The sequence below is a fragment of the Charadrius vociferus genome, unplaced genomic scaffold, assembly GCF_000708025.1.
Source record: "Charadrius vociferus isolate BGI_N301 unplaced genomic scaffold, ASM70802v2 scaffold298, whole genome shotgun sequence".
NCBI lineage: Eukaryota > Metazoa > Chordata > Aves > Charadriiformes > Charadriidae > Charadrius > Charadrius vociferus.
In genome coordinates, this window is record NW_009649936.1 from 4,157,760 (window position 1) to 4,169,990 (window position 12,231).

The 12,231-nt window shown below is 47.2% G+C and overlaps 1 protein-coding gene across 3 annotated transcripts in view; it reads left to right on the forward strand.

Moving 5' to 3' along the window:
- Positions 1–275: 275 nt before the first annotated feature.
- PDE9A (phosphodiesterase 9A) overlaps positions 276–12,231 on the forward strand; it is a 52,182-nt gene continuing 40,226 nt past the window's right edge. For all 3 annotated transcript variants that reach the window (XM_009891344.1, XM_009891345.1, XM_009891346.1), the window contains exon 1: positions 276–344. In XM_009891344.1, the coding sequence (XP_009889646.1) occupies positions 276–344 (69 nt within the window). The remainder of the gene's footprint in view (positions 345–12,231) is intronic.

Below are 12,231 nucleotides of genomic sequence, written 5' to 3' on the forward strand. Positions count from 1 at the left end.
GAGAGGGCACTTACAAACGGCATCTGGAGCCTGGCTGAGGCAGCTGGATTTGGAGGGAAGCAAAACTAAAAGGAGGTGGTGGAGAGAGACAGAGGCACAGCAAAATGCATGCATGTTAGAGGAGGGACCTTCCCAGAATGAGAGTACAGTGGGATACAGAAGAGCGGGGACACCAAACTGTCAGGCAGTGGTGGCTCGGCTTTGGTAGGATAAACCTTATTTTCTGCTCTGTTTCACACTGGAAAAAGGTCCGGTGAAAGCCCAACTGTAACAACATGGGATCTGCCTCCTCAACTTACCGGCCCAAGTGTATTTATTTGGATATTGATGGAAGAATTCAAAAGGTACTTTTGCTGTTTTTAACAAAGTCGTGTCTCCGGAGGCGGCAGCGGGCTGTGTTTGCTGTGCGACCTATTTCTGTAACGCGAGTTGAATGCGTGTTTGCATTCAGCGCTCTTGCGGGCTTCAAATCTCTTTTTAAGGGGAGGGGGGAGATTTTGGGTGGCTTCTGCTTTGTACACGGCTGTTTATTTATAGGAGAAGGGGAGGCTGACAGCAGGGGAGGGCCGGGTGCTGCCAGCGGGGAACTGCTGCCAGTGCGGGGACCCTCGGTTTGGCAGCTCTGTAGGCTTCCTCTCCCGGAGTAGAGTCGCGACGTGTTTACAAAGTTTTGCCTGCGGAGAGGTTTTCACCCAAGCAGTGGGAGCCGGAAAGCACGGCGTGCCGAGTTATTTGGAGATTGCCTGCTGGGGAGGGGTGGTGGTGGGAGGGGGGTTGTTTAGGGATGGGCATTTTCCTACCACCACGCTGAAGGGCAGGCAGGTGCCCGGCTCTTGGGAAAGGGGTTGTGCCGCTGCATCGCCATGGGGCAGCTGCAGGGTCCCCGCCACCTTTGCCAAGTTGTGTCGTGAACGGCGATAAACGTTAATTAAAACTTTCACTTCCATTAGCCTGCCTTGTTTGCTTAACCGCGGTTCACAGCACAGGGGAAACTGCGGGAGAAATGTGTTCTGGCTGAAAGGGAGAGCTCGCACGCTGCCGAGCTGACAGCCCACTGCTTTTAAACAGACACAGTGCCGCCGCATTTTTGTAAGTTGCCTTTTTCTTCTTTTTGTCAGCGATTCTTTGGCCACAAACCAAGTGCCTTTTTTGTAACAGAGAGCTGCTGCAAGGCTCAAGAGCAAGTAGACTCCGACTTGCAAAATTCAAATATCTCTCTCCTCTCGTCTCCTTTCTCTGAATTTTCATTTCACCCAGCCTCGCCCTTTGTTTCTCCTTTAAAAAGAAACAGCAAAGATACCCTTTCCCTTCCCTTCCCTTTGCTGTATGAGTGACCACAGAAATGAGGTAGAGGGAGAGCTGATACTTACCGTCCCGTCCCACCGCACATGCTTCCATTGCCTATGGTCCCCTCTGCCATGGCCCTGGAGACCCACCACGGCTGCCAGAGTCCTGTCCTCAGATACAAGCCCTTGGAGAATCCAAATCTGCGCCAGGTCCCCCACGGCAGGCTACTCCGCTTCATCCATTTCGGGGCTTAAATGTGACAGTGGTCCCTCTGCCACCACGAGCTCCTCCGTACCGGCAGGCAAGGAACGTGCCGGCTCTGCTGAGATGAAGTTGCTGCTTCTTTTTTGCTGGGGCTTAATGAGTTGGTCACCTGGAAGCCCCCAAAAGCAAGGCTTGTACGGAGCTCCCTGGCACCTTTCCTGTTCAGTACAAAAATGTTTTGGTATTTTGAAAGGGTGGTGAATGTTTCCATAGATGTTGGTAAAGCACATCGTCTGTCATCTGCTCTGTTTTTTAGGAAAAGTAGCGATTCGCAGAACCAGTCTCTGGAGAGTAATTTTGACACTAAAAACACAGAAGAGGAACAAACGCTTGAGCAAGAAATGCAAACTCAGACAGCGCTAAGGGTTTTTTGCTCAATAAATGTTATCTGTTTCTTTTGTCGGATATGAAATTCCATCTGTGCAATGTTTGGAAGGATTCCTGCGGTAAAAATGCCGTGTAAATGGGGTTCACCCAGGGGTAAGCAGGGCATATCTCAGATTCTCATGCCTCCACAGTAACAACATCATTAGAAAGAAAAAAGAAAAAAAAAAAAAAAAAGCAACCCTTAATCTTCCAAGGAATGCAGTATTGGAGGCTTCTAAAGGGTACTCATTAAATCAATGCTAAGCTACTCATCAACCCAGTAATGAGGTATGAGCTTCATTATAACAGCGCTTGCTGAGTTTGAAAGGGCTCAGCTCCAACTTGCAACTGGCTTGCTGGACACCGCAGACTCATGCAATAGAACTGGGCATCCCACCACAGCGCTAGCTGTGATAGCAATTATTCACAGGTCATTCTGTGTTTCCACGGCCTCCTTCTGCATTTCCACCAGCGTGGCCACCATGCGTGCTACTGACTTTGGGAGAAGTTGTTTTGCCTTGTCACTGGGGTAAACGAAGGGATGCACCAGGCTCAGGGAGCCTCACGCCACCTCCCCCAGGCACCTGCGCGTTGCAGATAAGCACTTGGAAGTGCTCTGCAACAGGAGTGTTGAATTAAACTAAGTAGGTTTGTGTGTCAACAGGTCAAGAGGGGCACAGCAGGGAGGGCTAAGGAACACGGCGACTGCTGGAGAAGAGTTTGCTGGCTTTGAAACCCTTCTCAGTAGTTGTTGAAATAAAGGAGGCACCATCAGCAGAGGGTAAAGGCAGGATGGTGCCTGAGGCCAGCACATCCCAGAGGAAGGGCTGAGGTCAACACCTGCAAAGCCAGCACCATGCACACCCAGGAGTCCAGTAGCCTCCTGTGGGAGGGTGGTGGGAGGCTGGGAGCAGAGGGGAGCCCAGCCCAGTGCTGCTGTGCGTTACTCCCACATCACACTGGGGAAGCCTAGCCCTCATCTCAACAACTTCCTCAGCTCCTGCCTTTTCCTCTTGTCCACCATCCCACCTGCACCCGCAAAGACTCCCAGCCATTTGTCACAGTTTGATAAACTGACCTTTCAGAGGCACGAACAGGCAGAAAGAGGTCTTCATCAAAGCAGACCACAGGGATGGGCTCTCCTCCAGTAGGCAGAGTTGTCTGAGCATCACCCCATGCTTGGGCAGCGAGGGCTTTGCTTTGGGAGGGACATGAGATGACCCACGCCAGCCCGCCAACTGTGGAACCCCACACAGGCACCTGTTCTTAAGATCCCCAAAAGGGTGGCTTTTGTGTCCACCAGGGGAAGACTTCGTGCTGCTGGTAGCTGTGTCCTGGCCAAGGGGCAGGAGATGGGGTTCTCCCATGGGGTGGCCACCTGCCAAGCTGGTAGAGGTAGAGCCGAACACAAGTCAGGAGGTGGAGGGGACAGCCATGCTGAGGCTGCTGGAGAGGGAAGATCAAAGGCTTTTCAGTGTTACAGCCACGCGCTGAACTGGGGCTCCGTGCAAACCGGCTTCAAAGAGGTCAATTGTTCTCAGATCTGGTTGAAAAATGAAGTCACAGCACAATGTGCTTCCTGTCTAGTGCCTACGTAAAGGAGATGCACATCTCGGGGAAACAAGCACCGCTCGCTTTATTTATTTTTTAAGGATCCTTTCACCCAGAGATACCCTGCTTGCCTGGACACGCACCTCCCTCTGCACTTCACACGCGTGCCCGGGGCTTAGCGCACCCGTGAAACACGTCTGCATCCCACCCCTGCCACAGCCTGGTCTGCTGCCAGGCAAAGGAGAAGATGACAGGACGGGGGAAGCTGTGACTGTGTTTCATATAGGATAAGGTGATCTTGCAGCATCGTGGACCAGGATTTCTCATTGTTCCTGGAGTGCCACTAGCTGGGGTCAAGCACCCAAACCCCCAACCTGCCAGTGGAGAAGTGAGGTTTGCTCTGCCAAACATAAGCAGGATTGGGAGTCTTATTTTCCTTCATAATGTTATTAACCCTTTGGCTGTGTTTTTAAAAAAAATTCCTACAGGGTCTGTTTCATGTTAAAAAAATCCACCAGCCAGAAAATGTTCCCCAGCCCATGCCCAAATTTTTTCCATGAAGAAACTACTGGCGAGCATTTTCTTTTGACCTTTGAGATTTAAATGGTAGCAGAGCCAAACCAGCCAGTGGCCATATTCCCAGATGGGTGGCTTCATGGCTCTTGTTTTCAAATGTCACAGGTGGTGGCTTTGCTCACAGAGCTGTAAGGAGTTCCTCTGAGAAAAATGCTTAATTCAAGAGGATTTCTGTTTCCAGTGCCTTAATCAGCATCACATTTGTAACAAGGATGGAAAGTCAGAGGGGTACAGAGCCTGAGCTAACTGGAAAAAAGAAAAGAACCACTGCCTTTGTCAAGGATTCAAGGAAATCACTCAGGGTGGTATTTTCTTCCTCTTCAGAAAGCCAGTAAAGAATTTTGGAGCTGGTTCACTGAGTCATTCTGGATGCCAAACAGAGAAATTACCTTTTTTTTTTCTCAAATAAATGTATTTAGTTCAACTTTCTGGGTGTCTGCTGTACTGACCTGTGGAGCAGGACACTGACCCATCCACAGCCATTGTTCCTCTTGGCCTTAGGTCCATGATGAACATAACAAAGCTCAGACTGCATTTTGGTGCTGTGGTTATTGCATTGAAATGCGAGCGCATAGAAATCGTTTCTGTCATGTGAGCTTTTTTTTTAATTAGAGCAACAGCAACTGTGGTATAAATGCAAACCCAACAGATTTTTCCAAAGCTCGCCGTGCTATTTTTAACACGCCAAACTGGATTCAGATTAAAAACAAAACACAGCAGAAAAATAACGGCATGATGATCAGTTCAAGGCGATTAAATATTTTTGCATCCCCGTGACTCTTTTGGCACAGCGGCGCAAACATGCTCTGCGGTGGCCATGGACCCATTTCCCTGTCTGTTTGGACAAGGGATTTAGGGCAATACCCTTTCAACTGCCGACCATTGGAAGGGTGCACAGAAGAGGGGTTCATGGGCAGTAGAGACATGGACGCCTCGGGGGGCTGCTGTGTCTGGCTGGCATTCGCAGGTTCCTCCCACACGTGGACAAGCCGATGCCAAAAACTTCTTTAGCATGGTGAGGCACAAGTATGTTTTTGTGGGATCAAAGCTATTTTCTTAGTGCTGGCAGATATCTGTGGGCAAGGGAAGGTGCAAGGTGGCACAGCCTGAGTCTGGCCAGTGGTCTTGGCTCACCTGGGCTCTCTGATTTTAGCTGGCCCTGGTGAATTCAAGGCGGCTGCTAGATGTTCTCATTGTGAAGCAGCAAGAAATGAACAGTGAGTTCCTAAAACTCCATCACATTACTGCACATAAACATCTTAAAGAGTAAAAATGGCTTAAACCCAGACTTTTAAAAAAGTGAGAGAAAATGTCCTCCTACTTGAGGCCTCTTTCTCTCCTACTCCCCCTTCTCTTTCCTCCTCAGCAAGGGCTCCTCAGAGCATTTAGAGAGCCAAACCATAATCCTTGCACAGCTCTGTAGTTCCAGCATAGCTCCATAATTCTTCTGTAGCCATCACCCAAAAAAGCTTGTTTACTGCTGTTTATCTTTCTGAAGTCCCATGCAGTCTATTATAGTTATTAGAGTTTGTGCTTATGTTAGCCGAGACAGAGTGTAGGTCTAACGCTCTCCTGCTCGCCTTATGTATGGATTCAGACAAGCCAACCGTAGCAACTAACACTACTCACATACAAACAATTTTGGCTTAATACAAACAAGAGAACACCCTTTTGTTTCTATCACCTTTCTATTGAGCTGCAAATTGGCCTTTCACTGGCCTCTCACCGTACCTGCTTTTCCTTACTCCATTAACTAATGCTACCCTTCTGACAGTCCTAGATGATCAAGCATGTGGTAATGTCAGACAGTAATTGCATGAGTAGTTTTGAAGCAAGCAGCCTAGCTTCACTCACATTTAGTGAGGACATTTGGTGCTAAAGCATCCTTATTATCCAGTTTACGAAACATTTCAAGCTTAATGCATTAACGTGCTACAGGGTTAATTGCACTTAGGACTCCATTAGCAGCAACTGTGTGCCCTTTTTATGTTAAGTAAAACCAGAGTATAGACATTTCTGTTATCTGTCAAAGGTTGAAATACTTTTATTTCTGCTGCAGAAAATAAGAAACTTTCAGCTCAGCCTCTCACAACCAGCCTTGCTGGTTCCTGGTTACATTCTGCCATTAATCATTAGCACTGAAAGACTGAATAGTAGCGATATGTCCTTTAGTATAGTCAGCAGGTTGCACGAGGCTCTCTTCAATGTAACCTGGGTTCCTCTATGAGCCCCAGTGACTCTAAAAAGTAATGAGAGCCTTCCTTGCTCGTTGTGACAAAGCCAACCCCTGCCATGCTGTCCCTCCCAGTGGATGTCCAAGATTGCCCTGGGGGTCACACGTATGAGTGCATTGTAGACATTTTCTCCTTCCTGAAAAGAGAAAAATCTCTTTTCCCATAGCGCTCTGTTCAAGGATGGGGAATTGCAACTTACCATATAGCCACGTGCCTTGAGATCTTGATACGTCAGCTCTGCCTGGCAGCTCCTGTTTGTCATTTTAAGGTAATGTATGTAATTAGGAAACTAATGAGATTCACCCCACTTAACCATTAACCATAGCCATCTAAAAGTTAGTGATGACTGCTCCAAACTAGTCACACCGTTTCCCCGTAATCACAGGGGAGGCAGGTGGTACCTCCAGAGGATGATTTATCCCATCTTAAACTGGGTTTGAGAGACATGTAGGCTGATTTACCCTTTGGAAGTTGTCCTCTTTCTCAACTGGCAAGAGAGGGAGTCTAGCTTAGCAACATACATGAGATGCCAAATTTGTAGATGTTTGAAGTTATGAAGTCAGACGAATCCCACTTGTACATTTCATTTAGGTGGTGTGTTGAAATGAATGTTGTCGAGCCACGTCACTGCCTGAAGGTAAGTGGGAATCAGCAGGACTGCAGAGCTCCGGCTGTTAGAAGTAAAACATCTACCACACTCCTCATCTTCTAACAGAAGACGTGTTTGAAGAGCTGGGGGGAGCCTTCATTTTTGCTCAGACTCTCAGCTGAGGGCTCTCATGCTTTCTTCCCCACACATACACTTATTCTCTGTTCCTCTCTTAGAGAAGCTCCTACTGTATCAAACAGATGGTAAATCTGGCCTGCTATATTTAATGCTGCTTAGCATTTGAAGCTCAGATAAATGGCGTGGTTTTCCTAATATCAACTGTTAATTAGTGTGAGAAATAAAAAATAGGTATTTTGGATATAGCTAGCCTCATGCTATGCCTGTATCTGAATTCAAAGAATGAGAAACCTGGGAGATGTTTAGATGTGGGGTTTTAGGTAAGACTTCTGTTGGATATTGGGAACTGTGACTGATAAGGTCATTTATCACAATTTTTTGAGGAAGACCTATTTGCTTACATGTTTAGAAATATGAATTCCTTCCAGTGATTTCTACAGAGTGGTATCTAACAGTTCTGCATCCTGCTTCATTTTGATATGGACAACAAAAACCGCTGGAGAGACAGGGAACATCACAATGAAAAATTTCACATCAGCCTTCTGCCGTAGCAATTCAGAAATCCTCAGCGAAAGGTGCTATTACAGAAGCAGTAACAATTTTCACAGTCCCTGCAAGATACATAACTGAGTCTTACCAGACTGTTTTCTGACACACTTTCCTCCAATCTCATTAGTGAAAGATTATCATATTAGGTTGTTTCAACTCTGCACTTTCAGCCCCGACTCTGAACATTGCTCACTGAGCTGAATGAAAGACATCACCAAGCGCTAAAAGTCTTGAACACAGCAGGTTGAGACCAGCAAAAGGAAGTAGGACTGAAAACTGAGGATAGGTTGGCTTTAAAAATATGTCTGCATTATTTATTTAGGGATTTTACTAGGGTAAAAAAAACCAAACATGAGTTAAATTCTTGGAAGAAAACCCAATTACCAACAACAGATCAGAAGAGGATAACATTCTGGACACAGTTTACAGTTTACAGAGAGGATTAGCTGTTCTGAGGATCAAATATAGAACAGAAATTGGACTTGCAGGCTGTGTTTTTACCCATCCTATCTGAAAGCAAAATATTATGTGATTAGTTGTAAGCTGCTAGGTTGCTGAGTATATACACTATGGTCCCTTAGTAATATCTCCATCACGATCCTTAATATTGAACTGCTCCTCTGACTGGGAAAGCTGGCCGGAGTAGCAGGGGTTGTAATCCCTACTCTTTCTGAGAGGGTTTTTTAAATCCTTGTCCTTGACCTGAGGTGGATACTATGTATTAAGAGACAGTGGCCCCTTATTTTAGAGGAAGACGTTTCAAAAAATGCAGAACTGTCTCCAGGAAAGAAACCAGCCCCACAGAAATGAGCTCTGGGCCAGGAACCAGACATCCCCATCGAGTCACACTGTCCTACTTTGCAGTCACTGCATGCTTCATCAAAATATTATTTCCACTCCAAAAAGCCTCAGTTATTATTCATTCTGCTGTTCCCCACTTTGCTTCACGTTACTTTCCAACGCAGGCAGACAGCATTCCCCACCTAAATCAAATGGCTACTTCTTGGTCTTGATGGAGAATTATTGAAATAATCAAGCTGAGCATTCAGGGAAGACTAGTTTCCCTGTCATTTTTTTTCTACACGTGGTAGAAGTTTTGCTAACAGTAACAAGGAGAGAAATATGAAACAATGTTAACTCTTAAACAGGGTAAATTACTTGTTTGCAGATGCTGCATCATTTTTGAGGCGTACATTCTTTTTCCTCCTGGCACAAATCCAAGTGAGATACAATTAACAGGGTTTACATGTGGCTGATTTTCTTCGTGGCATTTAGTCATCAGTCTGCAGGCTGAGGCAGAGGCCTCTGTTTCCCTTTTCCACGTGGTGTGTTGTCTCTGTGACTCTGATTTTGGCTCTGCCTTTGCTTTCAGAAATGACACCGGCAAATGAGTGTCTTGTGTTGTCCAGTCTTGCAGGAGACTCTCATACCACCAGGCAATATTGGAGTCCCTGTGTCCACTCTTTGTCAAAGGAGGTGCGTCAGGAGCTGCATCCCTTGTTTTTTGAGTATGGGGAAACCTGTCTGTGCCCTATGCATGCATGATCTTAGCCCACTACCATAGCTGTAGAAATTGCTGTAGTCTCCTGCCTTTGGCCTCTGATATGCTCCATAGCAAGGTCCTGTCCTAAGCAGTGATTTCTTCCATTGCTGGGCATTAATGCAGAATAAGGTGCTGTGAGAGACGTCCCAGCAGTGGCTTGCCACCCAGGGATAGGAGCAGGAACCTAAGCAAGATGATGACTGTGGGTCAGAGACAGTCAAGACAGGTTTGAAGGGAGATGAAGTCCCTCCCTGCTGACTGTGGGTCAACAGTGCCAGAAAAGTATCATCAGGGAGACCTGGGCTAAAGAGCAATGGCTTGAGGACATCTGCCCAAGTAAGGACATCTTCACAGGACTGGGTAAGATGCTCGCTTTTCTGCCCAGTACCAACAGGGCTGCCTATCCTCAAAGCTGCAGGTCAACCATCTTCCCTAGTCACAGGAGAAACCATGTGTCCCATCTGGCTGAAGTGTGGCTGCAAGCCAAATGTCACTGTACTGCCTTCATGTTGCCAATGTCCCTGCAACAATAATGGACTCTAGGCAAATAGGATTCCTATACTGTGCCGGAGCCATCAATAGTGCACATTACTGTCCTCCTGTCTCTCCAAAATACATTCCAATCGTATTCCATCAGCACAACTGACATCAACTTTATTTGGAACATAAACCTGCAGGCAATAACAGAAATGATTGCATATTGCTGGGAAATGTCTGGGGCTGGCTGCTTTGTTTTAGAACACAAGGAAGTTGGTCAGAAAAGCTCAGCAGGTTGCAATAGAAGAAAACTTGAATAGCATATGTGCTTTTATTTAAAAAAACCCAACAACCAGCTGAGGACAACCATCCTGCTATGAGTATCAAAGTGTGGTGGGTGATTCACAAATCCACTTTTAGCAAACTTAAGTAAAAATGCCAAGTATGGAAAGCTAAAAAGCATGTATGGAGACAGCTCATAATCTAGAAAATAGTATCTACAGTCTTTGTTTTACTTCCCACTCTTTCACTATTACATGGAGTAAAGGAAGCATTAAAATTCATACTCAATGCATTGAAAGCTCCTGCTGCTTTCTATGAGTCAGGATGGCTTTCTTACCTTTAATGTTTTTTAATACTTTTTTTTTTTTTTTATCTTCTCCTCTCTTATCTGTCCTGGTCAATAATAATTGATTTCCAGAATAAGAAACCTCAATACCTGAAATAGCACTCCTGGCACATCACAAGCCTTTACCTTCTGTTCAGCCGCAATTAACATCATCTCCTCAGTTACTGCATGTACCAGTTGTCGTACCCTCCAATACTCTGTCAGCCAATTTTAGCAGCTATCACTCCGGTAGGATGCTGTGCTCTGCTAGGAGTGGGGTTTCAGTCCTATCTGAACTTGATTGGCTATGTTTTATTGCTTTGATTGCTGCTGTATTTTAACAACCAAGGGTCAATCACTGGGCAAAGCAGGCTTTTAAAACACACCTGGGCATTAAACCCACCCATTGCCCTGGTAGCAGTTACTAACTACCTCAGCAATCAAGTGCCTCGATGTTTCATAAAGTAAAGATATTGCCTCGTGTAATCGCATCTGGGTAGGAAAACAGGGAAGGTGGGTGTGTACGTAAATATTAGTCACAGCCACCTCTTGAGGTGACCAATATTGCTCTCTTCTCTACCACAAAACTCCTGACGCTTCCCTCAAGGGTAAGAGGGCTCCTCACCACGGGTGAAAACTGAAGACTGAAGCCTTGCTTCAGCATCAGCTCAAGTGTCGGTGCGTCACAGCCCAGGCACATCAGGACTCAACCAGGCTGGCCAGATCTTTCCATTTTGTCCTTATGCTCCCAATACTTCAGGCTCACGATGCCCCAAGCTGGGCACAGGCATTAGCAGCTCCTCGCTGGCACACCATCCCACGGGCTCTCCCATGGCTTTGCCATTGCCAGCAGCAGAGGTCCAGGTCAGTGCCGCTAGACACCTCTGGGTGAGAGATTTCCCCTGGTGTCTGAAAGGCACCTCAGAAAAGGCACATGGGAACCATGTTATTGCAACAATTTGGGAATTAAAGCACTCAAAGGCTGAGACTGCTGGAGTGAGGCTGCAGGCTTAATTAACTCCTGGCACCTACGCCCTTTGGAAGAGTCTTTAATTAGATGATGACACGCTATTTCTCCAGCATGGTCCTCACCTTGCAGAACACATGGGGCCTGCTCAACCAGCCCCTGCTGCCTGCAGCCTGCATTGCCTGCGGCCCTTGCTGCCCACAGTCCCAGCCTACTCCTGGCAGCTCGAGGCAAGGGAGCGAAAACAAACCTTTGGAAGGACATCCTGGGTGACATGTTCCTCATTTTCTGGGTCTCCAGCCTCGAGGCTGATCTGTGGGTGTGCCCACGATGGACTGTAATGGAAACTGTGCCTGAGAACATGGGATGATACGGGTGGTTGTGAGGGGTGGAAAATAGCATTTCCAGAGAGGCACCCTCAAGGAGAGGAGACTTTTGACCTTGATCTCCCTGTGCCTCAGACCTGTTCTGCGAAATATCACTTTCTTGCTCCTCCTGAGTGTTGCCATTAGGTCTCCTCAAGTCCCTTTGAGCTGCTGCATCCTGAACCCAGAGGCTTCGTGGCTATTTCTTCTTTGAGGGCGTGAGGGAGCTGAGCTCCAGCACTGGCCTGGAAAGCTGCTGGGCTCCACACCACTGCCTCCCCCTACCTGCAGCCACCCCGTTGATGCCAGCAGCCCCCAGAAAAATCAGCCCTGCTGCTCACTGTTCCTGGCTTTGAGAAGATGAATGGGGCCCGCCTGCAACGAGTCATTTTATTTCCATGGTGGTTTCAAAGCCTTCACCATAGACAATCAAAGGCACACAGAGAGGCTTTCTGCCCCCAACCCTGGCTGCAGAAGAGCTACTTAACCAGAGATCACCACCCCTGACGTGCCCTGGTGGATGTAGGAGTCTTGGGGAAACTCGTGGCATGGGGTTGCATCATTGAAGGCCGCATCGCAACAGGAGTCAAGGGGATGTTGCACTCCCAGACCCACTGCTCGAGCAGTCTTCTCCGCATAGGGGCTGCCTGGCGTGTGTGGAAGGGTAGGGGGTTGAAGAGATGTTTGGGGGTGTGGGAAAGTAACAGTGGCAAATTTT